At 48.2% G+C, this 19,143-nt stretch overlaps 3 protein-coding genes across 3 annotated transcripts; all 3 read left to right on the top strand.

The window, feature by feature from the left end:
- Positions 1 to 227: 227 nt before the first annotated feature.
- Positions 228 to 2,582, top strand: LOC133509015 (protocadherin alpha-6-like). The gene has a single exon (XM_061835641.1). The coding sequence runs from the start codon at positions 228 to 230 to the stop codon at positions 2,580 to 2,582; it is 2,355 nt and encodes a 784-aa protein (XP_061691625.1).
- A 1,948-nt stretch (positions 2,583 to 4,530) lies between these two features.
- Positions 4,531 to 6,942, top strand: LOC133509014 (protocadherin alpha-8-like). Its single transcript, XM_061835639.1, has one exon. It carries the CDS (start codon positions 4,531 to 4,533, stop codon positions 6,940 to 6,942), a length of 2,412 nt encoding a protein of 803 aa, XP_061691623.1.
- Positions 6,943 to 9,865: 2,923 nt separating this feature from the next.
- On the top strand, positions 9,866 to 15,375 carry LOC133509013 (protocadherin beta-5-like). Its single transcript, XM_061835638.1, has 3 exons — positions 9,866 to 12,249; positions 13,883 to 15,135; positions 15,245 to 15,375. The coding sequence occupies exons 1-3, from the start codon at positions 9,866 to 9,868 to the stop codon at positions 15,268 to 15,270; spliced, it is 3,663 nt and encodes a 1,220-aa protein (XP_061691622.1). The 3' UTR covers positions 15,271 to 15,375.
- The last annotated feature ends 3,768 nt before the right edge of the window (positions 15,376 to 19,143 follow it).

Raw genomic sequence — 19,143 nt, 5'->3', positions numbered from 1 at the left:
TGCTGTCAGCGCATGGCGTCGCTGTGATTGTTATATTGCGGGTTGCCTTCGCAGCTCGTCATTGCAGCCTCAGTTGTTGTGTGAGCTGCGCGGTCCGATCGCGTCTGCGGTCTCCCTTTGTTCGAGCAATTTGAATATTTTTCAGAGCGCGCACATTTTCCTCCCGACTGCACGTAATGCAGTAGTTTATTAGCCACACGCCGCCTGGACCGTGGTTGCTTTTCATCATGGGACAAAGAGGACACACGCGGCGGCTCTGCTGCGTGCTCGCTGTGCTCGCTGTGCTCGTGTGGGGTGTCGCCTCGGCGCAGTTGAGATATTCCGTCCCGGAAGAGGTCGGGAAAGGAACGGTCGTCGGGAATGTTGCAAAAGATTTGGGAATAGACAGGAGCACGTTGAAGGAACGCAAATATCGGATTGTTTCGAGCGAGCGGGAGCCTCCGTTCAGCCTGGGAGAGAATGACGGCATCCTGTACGTGAGCAGGAGCATTGACCGGGAGGAGGTATGCGAGAGAACCACTGCTTGTGTAATTAATGTCAAAACGGTGCTGGAAAACCCGCTGGAGGTGCACTACGTCAGCGTGGAGGTGCTGGACGTGAATGACCATTCTCCCACTTTCCCCGTGGAAATCAAGACTTTGGACATTCCCGAGTCTGCGCCACCTGGAACGCGGATTCCACTGAAGGCCGCGAGAGATCCCGACACCGGGTCGCTGTCCGTTCACAACTACAAACTCAGCGCCAATGACCATTTCCGTCTGGAAATTAAAGATAAAGGAGACGATGAAAAAATTCCAATCTTGATTGTACAAAAGTCTTTGGACAGGGAGGCGGCCCCAAGTCATTCGTTAGTGTTGACTGCGCTGGATGGAGGAAAGCCTCCCAAAACGGGCGACATTAATATTGTCATAAATTTGTTGGATGTCAACGATAACGCGCCCGTTTTTTCTTCAGATGGATATTCTGTGGCAATTGATGAAAATGCGCCTGTGGGCACAACCGTTGTTCAAGTAAATGCAACCGACTCAGACGAAGGCACAAATGGAGAAGTTGTTTATTCTTTTAGTAATAGTGTAAATCATCGATTGTTAACTCTTTTTGAAATTAATCATTTAACAGGAGCAATAACTCTAAAAGAAATTATTGACTTTGAGGAAAAAGAAAAATATGAACTTGAAGTTCAAGCGTCAGATAAAGGTTCTGTTCCACTAACAACAGAAAAAAGTGTCATCATCAAGGTTGTTGATGTGAACGACAATGCACCTGAGATCGAAGTCACGTCATTCTCCAGCTCCATTCCGGAAGATTCCAGACTAGGAACCACAGTTGCTCTCATCAGTGTCAACGACTTGGATTCTGGCCCGAACGGGAAAGTCATTTGCTCCATAAGCCAGGATCTTCCTTTTGCCTTGTCACCGTCATTACAAGACAAAATGTATGCTTTAGTGACCAAATCCCCCCTGGACCGGGAGAAAAGGTCCACGTACGACATATCGGTGGTTGCCAGAGACGCCGGACGACCCGCACTCTCGTCCGAGAAGACGATAAGCGTTTACGTTTCAGATGTCAACGACAACAGGCCCGAGTTTGCCTTCAGTCCTTACACTTTCTACGTCGCCGAGGGCAACAAAGCGGGCGCCTCCGTCTTTTCCGTCCAAGCTTCTGACCGCGACGATGGCGAGAACGCTGCCATCACATACCGGATTCTCAGAGAAGGGAGAGAAGAAAATAAGCCGTCTTCGTTTCTGAGTATAAATAGCCAAAGCGGAGAAGTGACAGCGCTGAAAAGTTTTGACTTTGAGGCGCTGAAAAGCTTCCAGTTCCAGGTGTCGGCCACGGACGGCGGAAGTCCTCCGCTGAGCGGCAACGTGACGGTCAAGGTGTTCATTCTGGATCAGAACGACAACGCTCCGGTCATCGTGTATCCGCTCAGCTCCAACGGTTCCGCCCAAGGCGCGGAGGAGATTCCCCGCAATAGCAAAGCGGGAGACTTGGTGACCCGAGTCCGAGCCTACGACGCCGATACGGGATATAACGGCTGGTTACTGTTTTCGCTGCATCCGCCTGGCGAGCGCGCTCTCTTTTCTTTGGACCGCTACACGGGCCAGATCAGAACTCTTCGCTCCTTCACGGAGACGGACGGGGCCGAGCATCGACTGCTGGTACTGGTCAAAGACAACGGCGACGTTTCGCTGTCGGCGACGGCTACCGTCACCGTCAAACTGGCGGAGCCCAAAGAGGCTTTCGCCGCTTCCGACCACGTCCAAAGTGCGGCCGAAGCGGACCGCAGCGAGGACCGGCTGACTTTTTATCTGGCGCTGACTTTGGGCTCGGTCTCGCTGCTTTTGGTCATCAGCGTGGTGGTGCTGATCGCCATGCGCTGCTCCAAATCCACAGAGTACACTTCCAAATATCTCCAAGACCCCCATTATGACGGCACGCTGTGTCACAGCATCCAGTACCGATCCGGGGACAAACGCTACATGCTCGTCGGACCCAGGATGAGTATCGGTTCCACCATCGTGCCGGGCAGCCGCGCTAACACGCTGTTGATGTCCGACGCCGCAGGGGAGGTAAGATGAAAAATGCTGTTGTTTTGTGTGAGTAGGTGTGTGCGTACATTTGCACTTTATACTTTACATTGTATATTGGCGTTACAGAGGCAAAGATTCTAAATTCAAAACTTTTCTTTGTTTGGTACTACATTAGTTACATGTGTTTGTATTACTGTGGAGAAAAGGTGGAAACGCTATCTCCATGCTTTTAACCTCTTTACTCTTCTCTTCTACAATCAGACTGCAATGGCAGTTTTTTGTGCTCAATCTTTTCTGTGCTGAACTTTCAAGTCATGAAGTCGAGGATACCAAGTTAAAAAAAAAAAAAAAAATCTACTAATCATCTGCTGGTGGTGAATCGGTAGTTTGAGAACAATTGATTTTGAAAGGATGGTACCGAAAACGTTGGCCTATCGCATCTCGACTTTAAGTTTTTGCGGTTGTTCCGAGACAAGATGGCGGAGACCTAAAAATATCTTTGTGGTTTTCAAAATGGGGACTGATGATGAAGTTCTACACACCCCCGACTTTGGTGTGGACAGTGTGGGTTCAATTCCCGCTCAGTGATGGGGTCAATATGTGCCCTGTGACTGACCAGCGACCAGATCAGGGCGTAATCCGCCTTTGGACCAATGCTCGCTCCGGCAGTCCCGTGACCCTTGTGAGCACAAGCGGCTTGTATAATTGAAGAAATGGTTTTCAAATGTGGATTTTTGCCCAGTGAGGATGGCAAAGGCACACGTGATGTCAAATGTCCTGTCAAGTGTGGGCGTGCATCGTTTATCGTGCTGTTCATCCCGTGAATGGAAACTTTGAGGCTTTGCGGCATCGAATGTGTCACTTTTTTATTTCATACAAATCTGATAAGTCGCCAACTGTTCACTTGTTTTTCCTCCCACTTTCTTGGTAACATTTCTTTTTAAATATCTGACCTAATAGGAGTGTTTTAAAGTGTTTGCTGTTTTTTTTTTTTATTTTGGTGTATAAAAAAGTAATGGTGATGAGCGACAGTTGAGACGCGTTACTTATGATGTCTCATCGACACAAATGAAATCTCCCACTTTCCTACAAACGAATTTTCTTGGCAGTTATTGTTGTGGAAAGTTAAACAAGTCCCTTTCTTTTCAAGGAGGATTAAACGTGCTATCCGGTTAACGACAGGCGGTGGAAAATATTTTGTGGTAATTATTTCCGGTCACGGTTGTGAAAGGGTTTGTAAGTTTGGCCTAATTTGCCTGAATTGTGTTGCTGTTTATTTCCAGTGTCAGTCCAGTTTCGTTTGTGACTTTAAAACTGTGAAAAGCCTCAATCTCAATTGCGTTGATCGAAATTAGCGCAAAATAATAATAATAATAACAATAATATTACACATCATGTAATGAAAATCGTTTGAGAGAAAGAGGAAATTTGGAAAAGTATTTTTTTTCCCCGTTCGAGGCTGATTAAATGTGGCATCAAGTTGACGTGAGCCGGGGAACGAATTTTATGGAAGTCATCTCATTTGTCTGAGGCCTCATTTTTGGCCTCTTCTCAGCGGATTGTTTTGTAGTTTATTTCCACTGCAGGTCCATGTTAGGTGTTTATTTTCCACATATTTTTAGTTGCACGCGGGCGCCCGATTGACTTTGTGACTACGCGGCATTCTCGTCCTCGTTTGGTCCGCAGTTTTTGACTATTTTGATATCCACGGGAGCAAAAACAAACAATCGGGAAAGGATGCAGGGAGGCCTCACGTCACACGGTGTCAGTGTAACAGCACAAACCGGCGCTCGCGAGCTTCTCCTCACGAGATTTGCGTCAGGCTCGCCTGGTTTGGCTCCGTCGGGCGCGAGCGCATCTCCGTGCATTGTGGAAATATTCCGCTCGCATTCACGTCTGCACTTGCTGGTGGAGGATGATCGTCGGCGTACGTCGACTCCGTGAGTTCTTCAGCCGACTAGCTGTGTTTTTCTGCTGAGTATTTTCGTGGCGAGCCATGGGACAAAGAGGATCCGCGTCGCGAAAGGGACAATGCGGTTTGGGCCGCTTTGTGGCCGCTGCGATTCTGTGCAGCGCGGCCTCCGCCAATTTGAGATATTCCATTTCCGAGGGCGTCGACGAAGGAACCGCCGTGGGAAATGTGGCCAAGGATCTCGGGCTGGATAAAGGCACACTCAAAGAAAGGAAGTACCGCGTGGTTTGGAGCGGCGCCGACCCTCTTTTCCACGTGAATCCGAACGATGGCGTCCTCTATGCGAGCCGCCAAATTGACAGAGAGGAGGTGTGCGCACAGAGCGCGACCTGTTTAATTAACTTAAAAACAATTCTGGAAAACCCACTCGAGGTCCACTACGTGGGAGTGGACGTGCTGGACGTAAACGACCACGCCCCGAGTTTCCAGGAGAAGCAGAAAAATATTGACGTTTCTGAGTCTGTTTTGCCGGGAGCTCGCTTTCAGCTGAAACCGTCACGTGATCTTGACAGCGGCCCGTTGTCCGTGCAAAATTATAGACTCACTCCAAATGATCATTTTCGTTTGGAGGTCAAAGACAAAGGGAAAGATGGCAAGATACCAGTCTTGGTTCTGCAGAAGTCACTGGACAGAGAGGCAGCGAGCAGCCACTCCTTAGTGCTGACGGCTGTGGATGGAGGAAAGCCGCCCAAATCTGGAGACATGAATATATTGATAACTGTTTTAGATGTCAATGATAACGCTCCCGTGTTTTCTCAAGATAATTATTCTGTGAGGCTGCAAGAGAATGCGCCTGTGGGCACAACAGTGCTGCAAGTAAATGCAACTGATTTGGACGATGCTCAAAACGGGGATGTAATTTACTCATTCGGTGACAGTGTCAGTAACGGTTTATTACAACTTTTTGACATTAATCGCCAAACAGGAGAGATCATTGTCACTGGTGTCATCGACTATGAGGAGAGGGAGGCGTATGAAATTGAAATTAAAGCATCAGATAAAGGCTTTGCCCCGCTAACAGCAGAAAAAAGTGTTGTCATCGAAATAGTTGATGTGAACGACAATGCACCTGAGATCGAAGTCACGTCATTCTCCAGCTCCATTCCGGAGGATTCCAGACCAGGAACCACAGTTGCTCTCATCAGTGTCAACGACCGGGATTCTGGCCCGAACGGGAAAGTCATTTGCTCCATAAGCCAGGATCTTCCTTTTGCCTTGTCGCCGTCATTACAAGACAAAATGTATTCTTTAGTGACCAAATCCCCCCTGGACCGGGAGAAAAGGTCCACGTACGACATATCGGTGGTTGCCAGAGACGCCGGACGACCCGCACTCTCGTCCGAGAAGACGATAAGCGTTTACGTTTCAGATGTCAACGACAACAGGCCCGAGTTTGCCTTCAGTCCTTACACTTTCTACGTCGCCGAGGGCAACAAAGCGGGCGCCTCCGTCTTTTCCGTCCAAGCTTCTGACCGCGACGATGGCGAGAACGCTGCCATCACATACCGGATTCTCAGAGAAGGGAGAGAAGAAAATAAGCCGTCTTCGTTTCTGAGTATAAATAGCCAAAGCGGAGAAGTCACAGCGCTGAAAAGTTTTGACTTTGAGGCGCTGAAAAGCTTCCAGTTCCAGGTGTCGGCCACGGACGGCGGACGCCCACCGCTGAGCGGCAACGTGACGGTCAAGGTGTTCATTCTGGATCAGAACGACAACGCTCCGGTCATCGTGTATCCGCTCAGCTCCAACGGTTCCGCCCAAGGCGCGGAGGAGATTCCCCGCAATAGCAAAGCGGGAGACTTGGTGACCCGAGTCCGAGCCTACGACGCCGATACGGGATATAACGGCTGGTTACTGTTTTCGCTGCACCCGCCGGGCGAGCGCGCTCTCTTTTCTTTGGACCGCTACACGGGCCAGATCAGAACCCTTCGCTCCTTCACGGAGACGGACGGGGCCGAGCATCGGCTGCTGGTACTGGTCAAAGACAACGGCGACGTTTCGCTGTCGGCGACGGCTACCGTCACCGTCAAACTGGCGGAGCCCAAAGAGGCTTTCGCCGCTTCCGACCACGTCCAAAGTGCGGCCGAAGCGGACCGCAGCGAGGACCGGCTGACTTTTTATCTGGCGCTGACTTTGGGCTCGGTCTCGTTGCTTTTGGTGATCAGCGTGGTGGTGCTGATCGCCATGCGCTGCTCCAAATCCACAGAGTACACTTCCAAATATCTCCAAGACCCCCATTATGACGGCACGCTGTGTCACAGCATCCAGTACCGATCCGGAGACAAACGCTACATGCTGGTCGGACCCAGAATGAGTATCGGTTCCACCATCATGCCGGGCAGCCGCGCCAACACGTTGCTGATGTCTGACGCCACAGGCGAGGTAAGGAATCTCTGCAGTGTTTTTAATGGGTGTTTCATTGCATTATGGATTTTATGAACATTAATTAAATAGATATTGATGCTTATTCCAGAATTATGTTCCTGAAATGAGCATGGTTAGTCCAGTAGCACTAATGCAATTTGTTTCTTCAAAATGTTTATTTTTCACCAACAAATAATTTTTAATTTGTTCGGTCCTCAACAAACTTACTTCATAATGAGTTCCTTTTGTTTTTCATGTTGTAAATACAGTAATATTTATAATTCCATGCAAGAACTTCCAACAAGTCATATTTCAATTGAGTCACTCATGCCGCTTCACCAGAAGTTCTACCAGGATTGCATTCAAGTTCCGAAATGAAAATGGGAATTCTCTACTGCTTCTCTGCAAGGTTCTGAATCGTAAATGAAAATCAACTAAAATCAGAGAGAACAATATTTTTCATACTACAAATTGGATTACATTCCCGGGTACAATTTGATAGCACGGTATATTTGCGTCTTGTTACATTACCCGTCAGGACAGGTTGAGTGAGTTTTTTGTGCAGTCTTGTGGTTTTATGCAAATGTCACTTCTACAAGTTTGATTTACTGGCGTCCTGATTTAAACATTATTAACGTGTGTGTGCGTTATTATGAAATTGATGTTATTATAAACCCAATGCCAATGAAGTTGGAATGATGTGTGAAACAAATCAATGAATACATTGATTTGCAATTCATGTTCAATCGACATTTAATTGAATACACTACAAAGACGTAGTTAATGTTCAAACTAATAAACTATTGTTTTTACAAAATAAACATTAAGTTAGTATTTTATGGCTTGAACAAGTTCCAAAAAAGCTGGGATAGGGCCTCGTTTACCTCGGTGTTACATCACATTTTCTTTTAATAAGATTCCATAAACGTTTGGGAACACAGGATAGGAATTGTTGAAGTTGTGTAGGTTGAATTCTTTCCCATTCTTGCTTGATGTACACTTTCAACTGTTCAACAGTCCGGGGTCTCCGTTGTCTTATATTACACTTCATAATGTTTCACACGTTTTCAATGGGGGATGGGTCTGGACTGCAGGCAGGCAAGTCTAGTATCTGTACTCTTGTGCTACGAAGCCACAAAGTGGTTTGACATTGTCCTGCTGAAATAAACAGAGGCATCCATGAAAAAGAGGTTTCTTGGATGGCAGCACATGTTTCTTCAAGACATTTACTTAGCCGTCAGCATAAATGATGCCTTCAAAGATGTGTAAGATAGGCCTGCCACTGGCACTAACACAGTGTCATCCCATCACAGATGCTGGCTTTTGAACTTTGCATCCAGAGTAGTCTGGATGGTTCTTTTCCTCTTTGACCCAATGAATATGACATCCACAATTTCCAAAATCAATTTGAAATGTGGACTTGTCGGCCGTCAGAACACTTTCCCACTTTGCATCAGTCTTTCTTAGATGAGCTCAAGTTTCTCGGTGTTGGTGATCGATGGTTTTGCTTTGCATAGTAGAGTTTTAACTTGCACGTAGGGATCTAGCGCCAAACTTTATTTCCTGACATTGGTTTTCTCAAGTGTTCCTCAGCCCATGTGATGATAGTCTTTACACATTGTCGTTGGTTTTTGATGCAGTGCCACCTGAGGGGTCGAAGGTCACGGCTATTCAATGTTGGTTTTCGGGCTTTCCGCTTATATTTCTCCAGATTCTGTGAACATTTTGGTGGTATTATGATGAAGCGTGGATGATTTAATCCCTAAATTCCTTGCAATTGCATGTTGAGGAACATTGTCCTTGAACCGTGTGACCATTTTCGCATGCAGTTGTTGACAAAGAGGTGACCCTCGCCCCATCTTTGCTTGTGAATGGCTGAGCAATTCAGGGAAGCTCCTTTTCTAGCCAATCATGGCCCCCGGCTGTTCCCAATGACCTTTTCACCTTTGGGATATTCCGAAAAAGGTTTTTGATTTTTTTTTTTGTGCCACCTGTCCCAGCCACAAAATTCCAAGTTGATGATTATTTGCTTAAAAACAATAAAGTTTATCAGTTTGAAGATTAAATATTTTGTCTTTGTTGTGTATTTAATCAAAACGGGTTGAACATAATTTGCAAATCATTATATTCTATTTTTATCCAATTTCAACACAAGGTCCCAACTTCATTGGAATTGGATTTGTATTTTGGAGAGAAGGTTTTATGTTTACTGTTTGAATGCATTTGATTTGGTGACAGTCGGTTGCTGAAGTTGTTGAATAAGTTTGTTGTTGTACTGGAACATATGAAATAGAGGCCCTCCTTTCTTTCCATGTTTTTGCGCTTTTTGGAAACACAGCAGGGACAATATTGACATAAAAATCGTTAGTCATGATTACTAGTTCATAGCTCACATAATGAGGATGCTGTGATGTATTTGCCTCATTTTTAACTCTGTTCTGAGTGACAATAAGGCGGGCATTTTTTCCCGTTCCGTATCTCGGACAGTGAATGTCTTGAGGTCTGCGGCATCATCCATTCTGGATAACCGAGGGGCCGAGTCATGAACCAAAACTGAAACTTATCAACACGTGTAACGTGAAAGGGATTCATATTTTGTCTGCGGCTAAATTGAAGGACTTTCGGTGGTGATGTCGTCACAGTGGAAAATAAAGCTGGTATTTGCACAGTTTGTGTCAGTCCGAAATTTGCGGCGTTCTTCGCCCTCTTCTCGTGTTGTGCAATCTGGACGGGGGTCGCTAGATGTCAGCGTGAGGACGCGTACATTTCCGAGGATCCCGTGACTTCATTCGCTGAGCGGTTCTTCCGCCCGCCGCCACCTGAGCACATTCGCGCATCGCCAAGATCTCCGTGCGTGCTTCCTCCGCGTCACTTTCCTCTCGGTCGTCGTTCCTCCAGCAGAAGGCTGAGCGGAGGAACGTTTCCTCTTTTGTATTTTGTTCGGGCCAGCGCGTCTGCTTTCCCCCGAATGGACTCGTGCCGTTTTTTCCTCGTCACTATGGAACAAAGAGGCGCGCGCGGACGGGCGAGACGCTGTTTGCTGGGATTTGCGGCCGCGCTGCTTTTGTGCAGCGGGACTTCGGCGCAATTGAGGTACTCCATCTCCGAGGAGGTCGACGAAGGAACCGTGGTGGGAAATGCCGCAAAGGACCTCGGATTGGATCGGAACGCGCTGAAGGAGCGCAGGTATCGGATCGTCTCGGGCAGTGCGGAGCCTCTTTTCCACGTGAGCCAGGCCGATGGCGTCCTCTACGTCAGCAGGAAGATCGACAGGGAAAAGGAGTGTCCGCAAAGCGCTGCGTGTCTGATCAACCTAAAAACGGTGCTAGAAAACCCACTGGAGGTCCACTATGTGGGAGTGGAAATCTTGGACGTGAACGACCACTCCCCCACATTTGCCGAGGAAGAAACGAAGATGGACATTCCTGAATCGGTGCTGCCTGGGGCGAGATTTCAGCTGAAAGCGTCTCAGGATGGTGACAGTGGTCACTTTTCTGTTCAGCAATATAAACTCAGTGAAAATAATTATTTTCGCTTAGAAGTTAAAGACAAAGGAAAAGATGCCAAAATTCCCGTACTGGTTGTTAAAAAATCGTTAGATAGGGAAGCAACAGAACACATTTCAGTTGTGTTAACTGCAGTGGATGGAGGAAAACCTCCAAAAACAGGTGCAATGAATATTTCAATAAATGTGCTGGACATCAACGATAATGCGCCGATATTCTCTGAAGAAATCTATTCTGTGATGCTCCAGGAAAATGCCGAAATGGGAACGACTGTCGTTCAAGTGAGTGCAACTGATTTAGATGAAGGATCAAATGGAGAAGTAGTTTATTCCTTCAGCAACAGTATGAATCAAAATATAATGGATTTATTTCATATCACAGAAAAAACAGGAGAGATTGTAGTGAAAGGCCCGATAGACTACGAGGAGAACGACGTCTTTGAAATTGAAGTTCAAGCGTCAGATAAAGGTTCTGTTCCACTAACAACAGAAAAAAGTGTCATCATCAAGGTTGTTGATGTGAATGACAATGCACCTGAGATCGAAGTCACGTCATTTTCCAGTTCCATTCCGGAAGATTCCAGACTAGGAACCACAGTTGCTCTCATCAGTGTCAACGACTTGGATTCTGGCCCGAACGGGAAAGTCATTTGCTCCATAAGCCAGGATCTTCCTTTTGCCTTGTCGCCGTCATTACAAGACAAAATGTATTCTTTAGTTACGAAATCCCCTTTGGACCGGGAGAAAAGGTCCACGTACGACATATCGGTAGTTGCCAGAGACGCCGGACGACCCGCACTCTCGTCCGAGAAGACGATAAGCGTTTACGTTTCAGATGTCAACGACAACAGGCCCGAGTTTGCCTTCAGTCCTTACACTTTCTACGTCGCCGAGGGCAACAAAGCGGGCGCCTCCGTCTTTTCCATCCAAGCTTCTGACCGCGACGATGGCGAGAACGCTGCCATCACATACCGGATTCTCAGAGAAGGGAGAGAAGAAAATAAGCCGTCTTCGTTTCTGAGTATAAATAGCCAAAGCGGAGAAGTCACAGCGCTGAAAAGTTTTGACTTTGAGGCGCTGAAAAGCTTCCAGTTCCAGGTGTCGGCCACGGACGGCGGAAGTCCTCCGCTGAGCGGCAACGTGACGGTCAAGGTGTTCATTCTGGATCAGAACGACAACGCTCCGGTCATCGTGTATCCGCTCAGCTCCAACGGTTCCGCCCAAGGCGCGGAGGAGATTCCCCGCAATAGCAAAGCGGGAGACTTGGTGACCCGAGTCCGAGCCTACGACGCCGATACGGGATATAACGGCTGGTTACTGTTTTCGCTGCACCCGCCTGGCGAGCGCGCTCTCTTTTCTTTGGACCGCTACACGGGCCAGATCAGAACTCTTCGCTCCTTCACGGAGACGGACGGGGCCGAGCATCGGCTGCTGGTACTGGTCAAAGACAACGGCGACGTTTCGCTGTCGGCGACGGCTACCGTCACCGTCAAACTGGCGGAGCCCAAAGAGGTTTTCGCCGCTTCCGACCACGTCCAAAGTGCGGCCGAAGCGGACCGCAGCGAGGACCGGCTGACTTTTTATCTGGCGCTGACTTTGGGCTCGGTCTCGTTGCTTTTGGTGATCAGCGTGGTGGTGCTGATCGCCATGCGCTGCTCCAAATCCACAGAGTACACTTCCAAATATCTCCAAGACCCCCATTATGACGGCACGCTGTGTCACAGCATCCAGTACCGATCCGGGGACAAACGCTACATGCTGGTCGGACCCAGGATGAGTATCGGTTCCACTGTCATGTCGGGCAGCCGTGCCAACACGCTGCTCATGTCTGACGCCACAAGCGCAGCAGGGGAGGTAAGACAAATACTGAACAAATTGCCTCTTTAATGAATTCATTTGGGTATTGATACTCAGGTGGCACCACCAGTGGCTCAGATGGGAAACGTTGGCCTCACAGTTCTGAGGTCCTGGGTTCAATCTCGGACCTGCCTATGTGGAGTTATTTTGTTCTCCCTGTGCCTGCGGGGGTTTTCTCCAGGCACTCGGGTTTCCTCCCACATCCCAAAAACCAGGCAATATTAATTAATTGGAGACTAAATTGCACCGTCAGTGTGATTGCGAGTGCGACTGTTACCTGTCTCGACGTGCCCTGCGATTGGCTGGCAACCACTTCCGGGTGTAACCTCCCTCCTGCCTGTTGACCGCTGGGATAGGCTCCAGCACTCCCGCGACCCTCGTGAGGATAAGTGGCGAAGAAAATTGATGGATATTGATCCATGCATTCAAGTTAAGTGCAAACCCCTCTTGTCTGGAGACCGGGGTCCCTATTTTTGTGAATGTCATAAATCCATCCAGTGACATTGAGCCAGAGGAGTGTTTGACCGGTGTTGGGAATTTTGTGGGCCAGTCCAACCCGTTGCAACGGCAGGTGTTCGGGCTACGTCACTGTGAGAATGTTCCCAGTCAAATTCAGTAGCTGCCAAATTTGCATCATTAGCAAATGTGCAGCGAGGATTGCATTTGCACAAAAATCAAAATCCTCCAACATTTACGCTCCACTCGAGCAGCCGCAAAAATGACATCCGAGCGACGTCTCGTGGTGACCTGCCAGAAAGTCGCATTCAAGTCAAACAAGTTTGAGGTTTTTTCAGAGACCTTTTGGAGACTTTTGCAAGTCTTGACTGCGGCGTCGTCTCCGCTACTTCTCGGCGACGTCTTGGTGAATCCTTTTGTGCGAGACGTCGCCCCTCTGAGAGGCCAAACATTATTTGGGTCTTCTAAGTCAACGTTGCGGCAACATTTCTGTCACTGCGTGTTTCTGCCTTTTAGTCCTCATTGCTAATATAATAATTGCTGATGTTTTTGGGTCTTTAAGAGGACATCTTGGTTTGACTTGTGTCGTATGCGGATGGAGATGCTTTGACATTTTCACTCAGATGTATCATTTTTCTATCTTGCATTTGTCATCACAGTGTTGCAATAATATTTTCCCGTCTGATACCCCACCTCCGCCTAGGTTTACTATTATTATTTTCATTCTTTGTATTTCTAAATGCGTATCGTTTTTTTATCCACTTCCGGTGGTCACGTTGCGTTTCAAGTCATTTGCATATCACCTGACTTTGTGAATGAATGGCCAGCCAATGATTGACGACCATAGCTTTTTTCTTTTTCTTTTATTCCATTTTATACCTATTTTATTTTTACCTATTCGGAACCCCATTTTGAATACCTATTGTTGAGATTCTTTTGGGAGCTCGACCGCACCCACAAGAGGTCCAGCGCAACAAGTCCGTTCGGCTCATTTGAAAAGTGCTGCCTTGCTCTGTTTCGGGCGGTTTTCCCTGTGATTCCCCGAGACCGCTTGGCGCGAGTGGGTGCACATTGTGAGTTGTGCTCGCCTGGTGTCACTGCTCGTGGTACAAAAATGTCGCTGCCGTCCGACGTCAGCGTTTGCGCTGCTGCGCCTGCGCGTGAGCTCGCGCTCGTGCTTCGGGGCGTTCACGCCAGTCCGGCTCGTTCGTTATGCCGATTGCATGTTGGATTTGTGGCCCCGTTTTCCCTCCAATTGATCCGTTTTGTTCCCCCACCCACGCGGACTCGCATTTGTACTCATAAGCGGCGCATAATGTCTCGCTGCGGACGCGCGCCGCCGACGCAGCGTTTGCTGGTCGTCATCTTTTGTTTGAAATTCTCGTTTGTCTTCGCGATGGCGCAGCTGCGCTACTCCATTCCCGAGGAAGGAACCGACGACGCGCTCGTCGGGAACGTTGCGAAAGATTTGGGGTTGGATGTGAGCGGACTCAACGCGCGGGGATTCCGCGTGGTTTCCGGGCCGGCGGAACCTTTGTTTGCGTTAACAAACATGGGCACGTTGAGAGTGAAAAGGAAAATCGACCGAGAGGAGGTCTGTGAGCGAGTCAGCCCGTGTCTCGTCAACATTAAGATCGTTGTGGAGAATCCCTTGGAGGTGCATTATGTCGCCGTGGAGGTTTTGGACGTCAACGACCACTCTCCCACCTTCCCCGACAACAAGACGCGCTTGGAGATTTCGGAGTCTGCCCTGCCCGGTGCGCGATTTCAGCTGCAGAGCGCTCACGACCCGGACAGCGACACGTTTTCAGTTCACTCGTACAAACTCAGTCAAAATGAGCATTTTCGCCTGGAGGTGAAAGACCGAGGGGAGGACGGCAAAATTCCCGTTTTGTATTTGCATAAAGCGCTGGACAAAGAAAGTGCTGGCAGTCACCAACTGCTGCTGACGGCGCTCGATGGTGGGAAGCCTCCGAGGTCGGGAAGCTCGCAGATTGTCATTCGCGTTTTAGATGTAAATGACAACATGCCCGTTTTCACCTCCGAGTCCTACTCTGCGGTGCTGAAGGAAAATGCCCCAATTGGCACAACCATCTTGCGAGTGAACGCCACAGATTTAGATGAGGGTCTCAACGGCGAGGTGGTCTACTCGTTCGGTCAGAATGTTCATCACAAATTGCGCAAAGTTTTCGACGTGGATGCAAACACTGGAGAAATTACAGTGAAAGGACCGATAGATTTTGAGGCAAAGGACAAGTATGAAATTGATATTAAAGCATCTGATAAAGGGACAGCGCCCCTGGAAACAGAGAAAAGTGTGAAAATAACTATTGTGGACTTAAATGACAACACCCCTGAAATTGAAGTGACGTCACTTTCGAGTGCTATTGCAGAGGATTGCAAACCCGGGACCACCGTAGCTTTGATAAGTGTCAACGATAAGGACTCAGGTAATAACGGAAAGGTCACGTGTCACGTCACGGACGACGTACCTTTCATGCTAACGCCGTCTTTACAAAATAATCTGTTTTCTCTCATCACTAAATCTCCTCTGGACAGAGAGCTTCGGTCCAAGTACGACGTGACCATCGTAGCGAAGGATGCCGGCGAACCGCCTTTGTCCTCTCGCAACACAATCAGTGTGACGGTGACAGATGTCAACGACAACAGTCCAGAGTTTTCAAGTAGTCCGTATACGTTCTACATCCACGAGAACAACGTTGCAGGAGACGTTTTGTTTTCAGTCAGCGCTCGTGATAGCGACGAGGGGGATAATGCTCTCGTGTCCTTCCACATTGTGCGGAACGGGGACGAGTCCACATCCATGACCTCGTTTCTCAGCATTGACTCGGAAAGTGGACAAATATCAGCGCTGAAAAGTTTGGACTTCGAGGCGCTGAAAAGCTTCCAGTTCCAGGTGTCGGCCACGGACGGCGGAAGTCCACCGCTGAGCGGCAACGTGACGGTGAAGGTTTTCATTCTGGATCAGAACGACAACGCTCCGGTCATCGTGTATCCGCTCAGCTCCAACGGTTCCGCCCAAGGCGCGGAGGAGATTCCCCGCAATAGCAAAGCGGGAGACTTGGTGACCCGAGTCCGAGCCTACGACGCCGATACGGGATATAACGGCTGGTTACTGTTTTCGCTGCACCCGCCTGGCGAGCGCGCTCTCTTTTCTTTGGACCGCTACACGGGCCAGATCAGAACTCTTCGCTCCTTCACGGAGACGGACGGGGCCGAGCATCGACTGCTGGTACTGGTCAAAGACAACGGCGACGTTTCGCTGTCGGCGACGGCTACCGTCACCGTCAAACTGGCGGAGCCCAAAGAGGCTTTCGCCGCTTCCGACCACGTCCAAAGTGCGGCCGAAGCGGACCGCAGCGAGGACCGGCTGACTTTTTATCTGGCGCTGACTTTGGGCTCGGTCTCGCTGCTTTTGGTGATCAGCGTGGTGGTGCTGATCGCCATGCGCTGCTCCAAATCCACAGAGTACACTTCCAAATATCTCCAAGACGCTCACTATGACGGCACGCTGTGTCACAGCATCCAGTACCGATCCGGAGACAAACGCTACATGCTAGTCGGACCCAGGATGAGTATCGGTTCCGCCGTCGTGCCGGGCAGCCGCGCCAACACGTTGTTGATGTCCGACGCTGCAGGCGCCGGAGGGGAGGTAAGATGGAATGCAACAATTGTGTTAATGTTTATGTGCGGGTGCGGTTCCGATGTTTTGCTTGAACTGGTTTGTCAAACATTCCAAAAAGTTTGCAGTTTGAGCACATCGATTATCGCTGTCTGTGGTGCTGACACCAGTCGAAGTCGGGTTTTTCCATGTCCAAAATGGTCTCAGAAATTTTGCCTGCTCACGAATAGAAGAAAGCAAGGAGATCGTTGACGATTGTTTGTAAAGCGTATTGGGGTCATGTCCCTTGTGAGCTTTTCTTCCTCATGATGGAGCTGGAGGCCATTAGATTGTTCGACTGGCCTGGCACATTTGGATTCCTCTTTCTTGGAACCTGTGAGGCCTAAACAGGCTTTGAATGGCTCCCAAAGTCCAAACTGCAGTCAGAGGACAGTGTGACTTTTGATCTCATGGTCAGTTTTGGGAGGGGTTCTCGTTCCTTTTTTTTTTTTTTGTCATCGGGCCGCTCTCGTCCTTCCCAATCGCTGCAAGACGGCGTCCAATCAAAGTGCTTCGAGTGGCACCCAGAATGAGTTTGTTGCTTCTACTCTCGTCATTCTCAAATGCGTGCTATGACTGCTGCAGTACAATTTCAGCAGGTTCTCATCATTGGTATGCGAAACGATGAGGAAATTAAATACCAATCATTTCTACAACATTTATTGCGTGCAATACACTCAAGCATATTCGGATGAAGCTCGTAGCAATGGGCACAGCCTGTTTGATTTGTTTTACAACGTAGTTCTTATTTTTTTTTAAATGTACACCACATTTTCATGTTCAGTGCATCTTTTAAGTGTAGTTCCAGTGTATGCTACTTAAGTACAAGACAATACATTTGTATTTGATGTTTTAGAACTCTGCTATTAAATAATGGAAGTATTTTTTTTTAACTTTTTTACGTGCATGAAGGTTTTTCAAATAAAACCCTTCGCCTATTTTTGATCAACACGCGGGACTATTTTTACTGTTTTTTTTTGTTTGTTTGTTTTTTTTTAATGTTGTTTGCAATGGTGGCACTTTGTCCAGTATTTTTTGAGGTGGTACTCGCTGGGAAATGTTTGAGAATAAAAGCGTTACACAAATGGATTGTCACAGTTTTTGGTATGCCACAACTTTACAAATTCAATAGCACACCATAGCTATTTTGAAAATGATTTTAATATCCACATATCTTTCTTTTTTTAGAAAAGCAATAATAATGGAGGGGAAATATTGACTATTGCTGTAAATGCTCGAGATTGCGATGAGCTTTCTGAAGTATTTTTTTGAAAAACGAGAGCTGCTTGCGCTGTCGGTTTTGAAAGTAAATGATGCAGCAGGGAAAGTTTCGCCTTGATCCAAATGTTTCGGGTCATGTGCTGATTGTCCACTTCTGTGCATCTTCTCACGTCAGAATGTCATCCATGGGGTGCGAATGCCTTGGATGCACTTTGTTCCCCAACGGCGACCGTCAAGTGCCTGAAATAGGAATATGGACGCTGACGCGAGCGTTTGTAAGTCGCCGCGCGCTAAAGCAGTCGAGCTGAAGCGTGAATGTTCGGAAGTACGACAGCAAGCGTGGAAGCCAGCCTGCAGCCGGCGTGCAGCGACTCGCAATACTCCCCTCGGACTCACTCGACCGTTGTCCGCTTGAAGCTCAAATCTTCCTCCATGCTCAATGTGTATTTCTTTCACACGTCATAATTGTTGGGCTCGCAGTACTCTCAGAGTTGCTCTACAGCATTAAGATATGCGATATAATTGCAATGCTTCCCTGTTTCTAAGCAGTTAAATGTAGGTCATGTTTTTTTTTTTTTTGTTTTTTTTTTTTTTTCCATGTGTGTGCAATCTAGATGCTCTGCTTCTGGACTCGTTCTGCGTGGAATATCGTGTGTTGCCCATAGCAACGTACAAGGATATCCGCCTATTGGCGCCGACAAGCAAACGCTAAACAGTCATAGCGACAGCAGAGGAATACTGAGAGGGAGGGGGGGAAGCGGGTGGGGTAGGGGGGTGGCAGCAGCAGCAGGAGGAAGAGGAGATGGAGGGGGTTGGGCGGTGTTTGCCTTCACAGGCGATTCACAATCTTTCACGAAAATGGCTTCATTTCCAAAGAAGCTGATATTATCAGTAAAAGGCGCACATCGCATGCTGCAGATAAATCGGCAAAGGCAAAGGCAGGGATGCTTGAGCTCAGAATTATTTCTACTACGCGACGGAGATCGGATGACAAGTAGGTCAGCCTTCAAATTCCTCCATGCAAGGAACAACAGGCCTTAAGTATTCTCCTCCGTCCACGTGTGGAAGTTGTTCTGAATTGCCGGGTTCTGATTCTGATTCGGATGCGGGAGCGGCAGAAGCAAAACGAGCGCATTTGCATCGGAAGGAGGGAGGAGAAAAATTCACTTGGGTGTCCGTTTTTCCGCAGTTCTCTTGAGCAACGTGTGTGGTACGGATTCACGGACGCAAGATTTGCACGTGCGGGCACGTTCTAAGGCCGGCGTGCTCAGCTACGCACGGACAGCAAACAACCTGATGAAAATTATCGATGCGATTCAAAATGTGTGCGTGGGGGCCGCGCACGTTGACGTTAGCGGCTCACGTTCATCTTTGCTGTCGGACTTTGGCGTTGGGAGGCAAATATTGGATCGAATGCCCCCCAAAAGAATCACAAGTACACGTTCAACAGCCGAATAAGTCCAACAGCTGCCGCTTGTATGCTCACAATTCTCCTCTTTTCATTGGCACCACGTGGAAAGATATTACTTGCACAATTTGGTTCTTGTTAATGGCT

Source organism: Syngnathoides biaculeatus, chromosome 11, assembly GCF_019802595.1.
Source record: "Syngnathoides biaculeatus isolate LvHL_M chromosome 11, ASM1980259v1, whole genome shotgun sequence".
NCBI lineage: Eukaryota > Metazoa > Chordata > Actinopteri > Syngnathiformes > Syngnathidae > Syngnathoides > Syngnathoides biaculeatus.
Note: the sequence above shows the minus strand (reverse complement) of the source record. Positions and strands in the feature narration are given on the sequence as shown.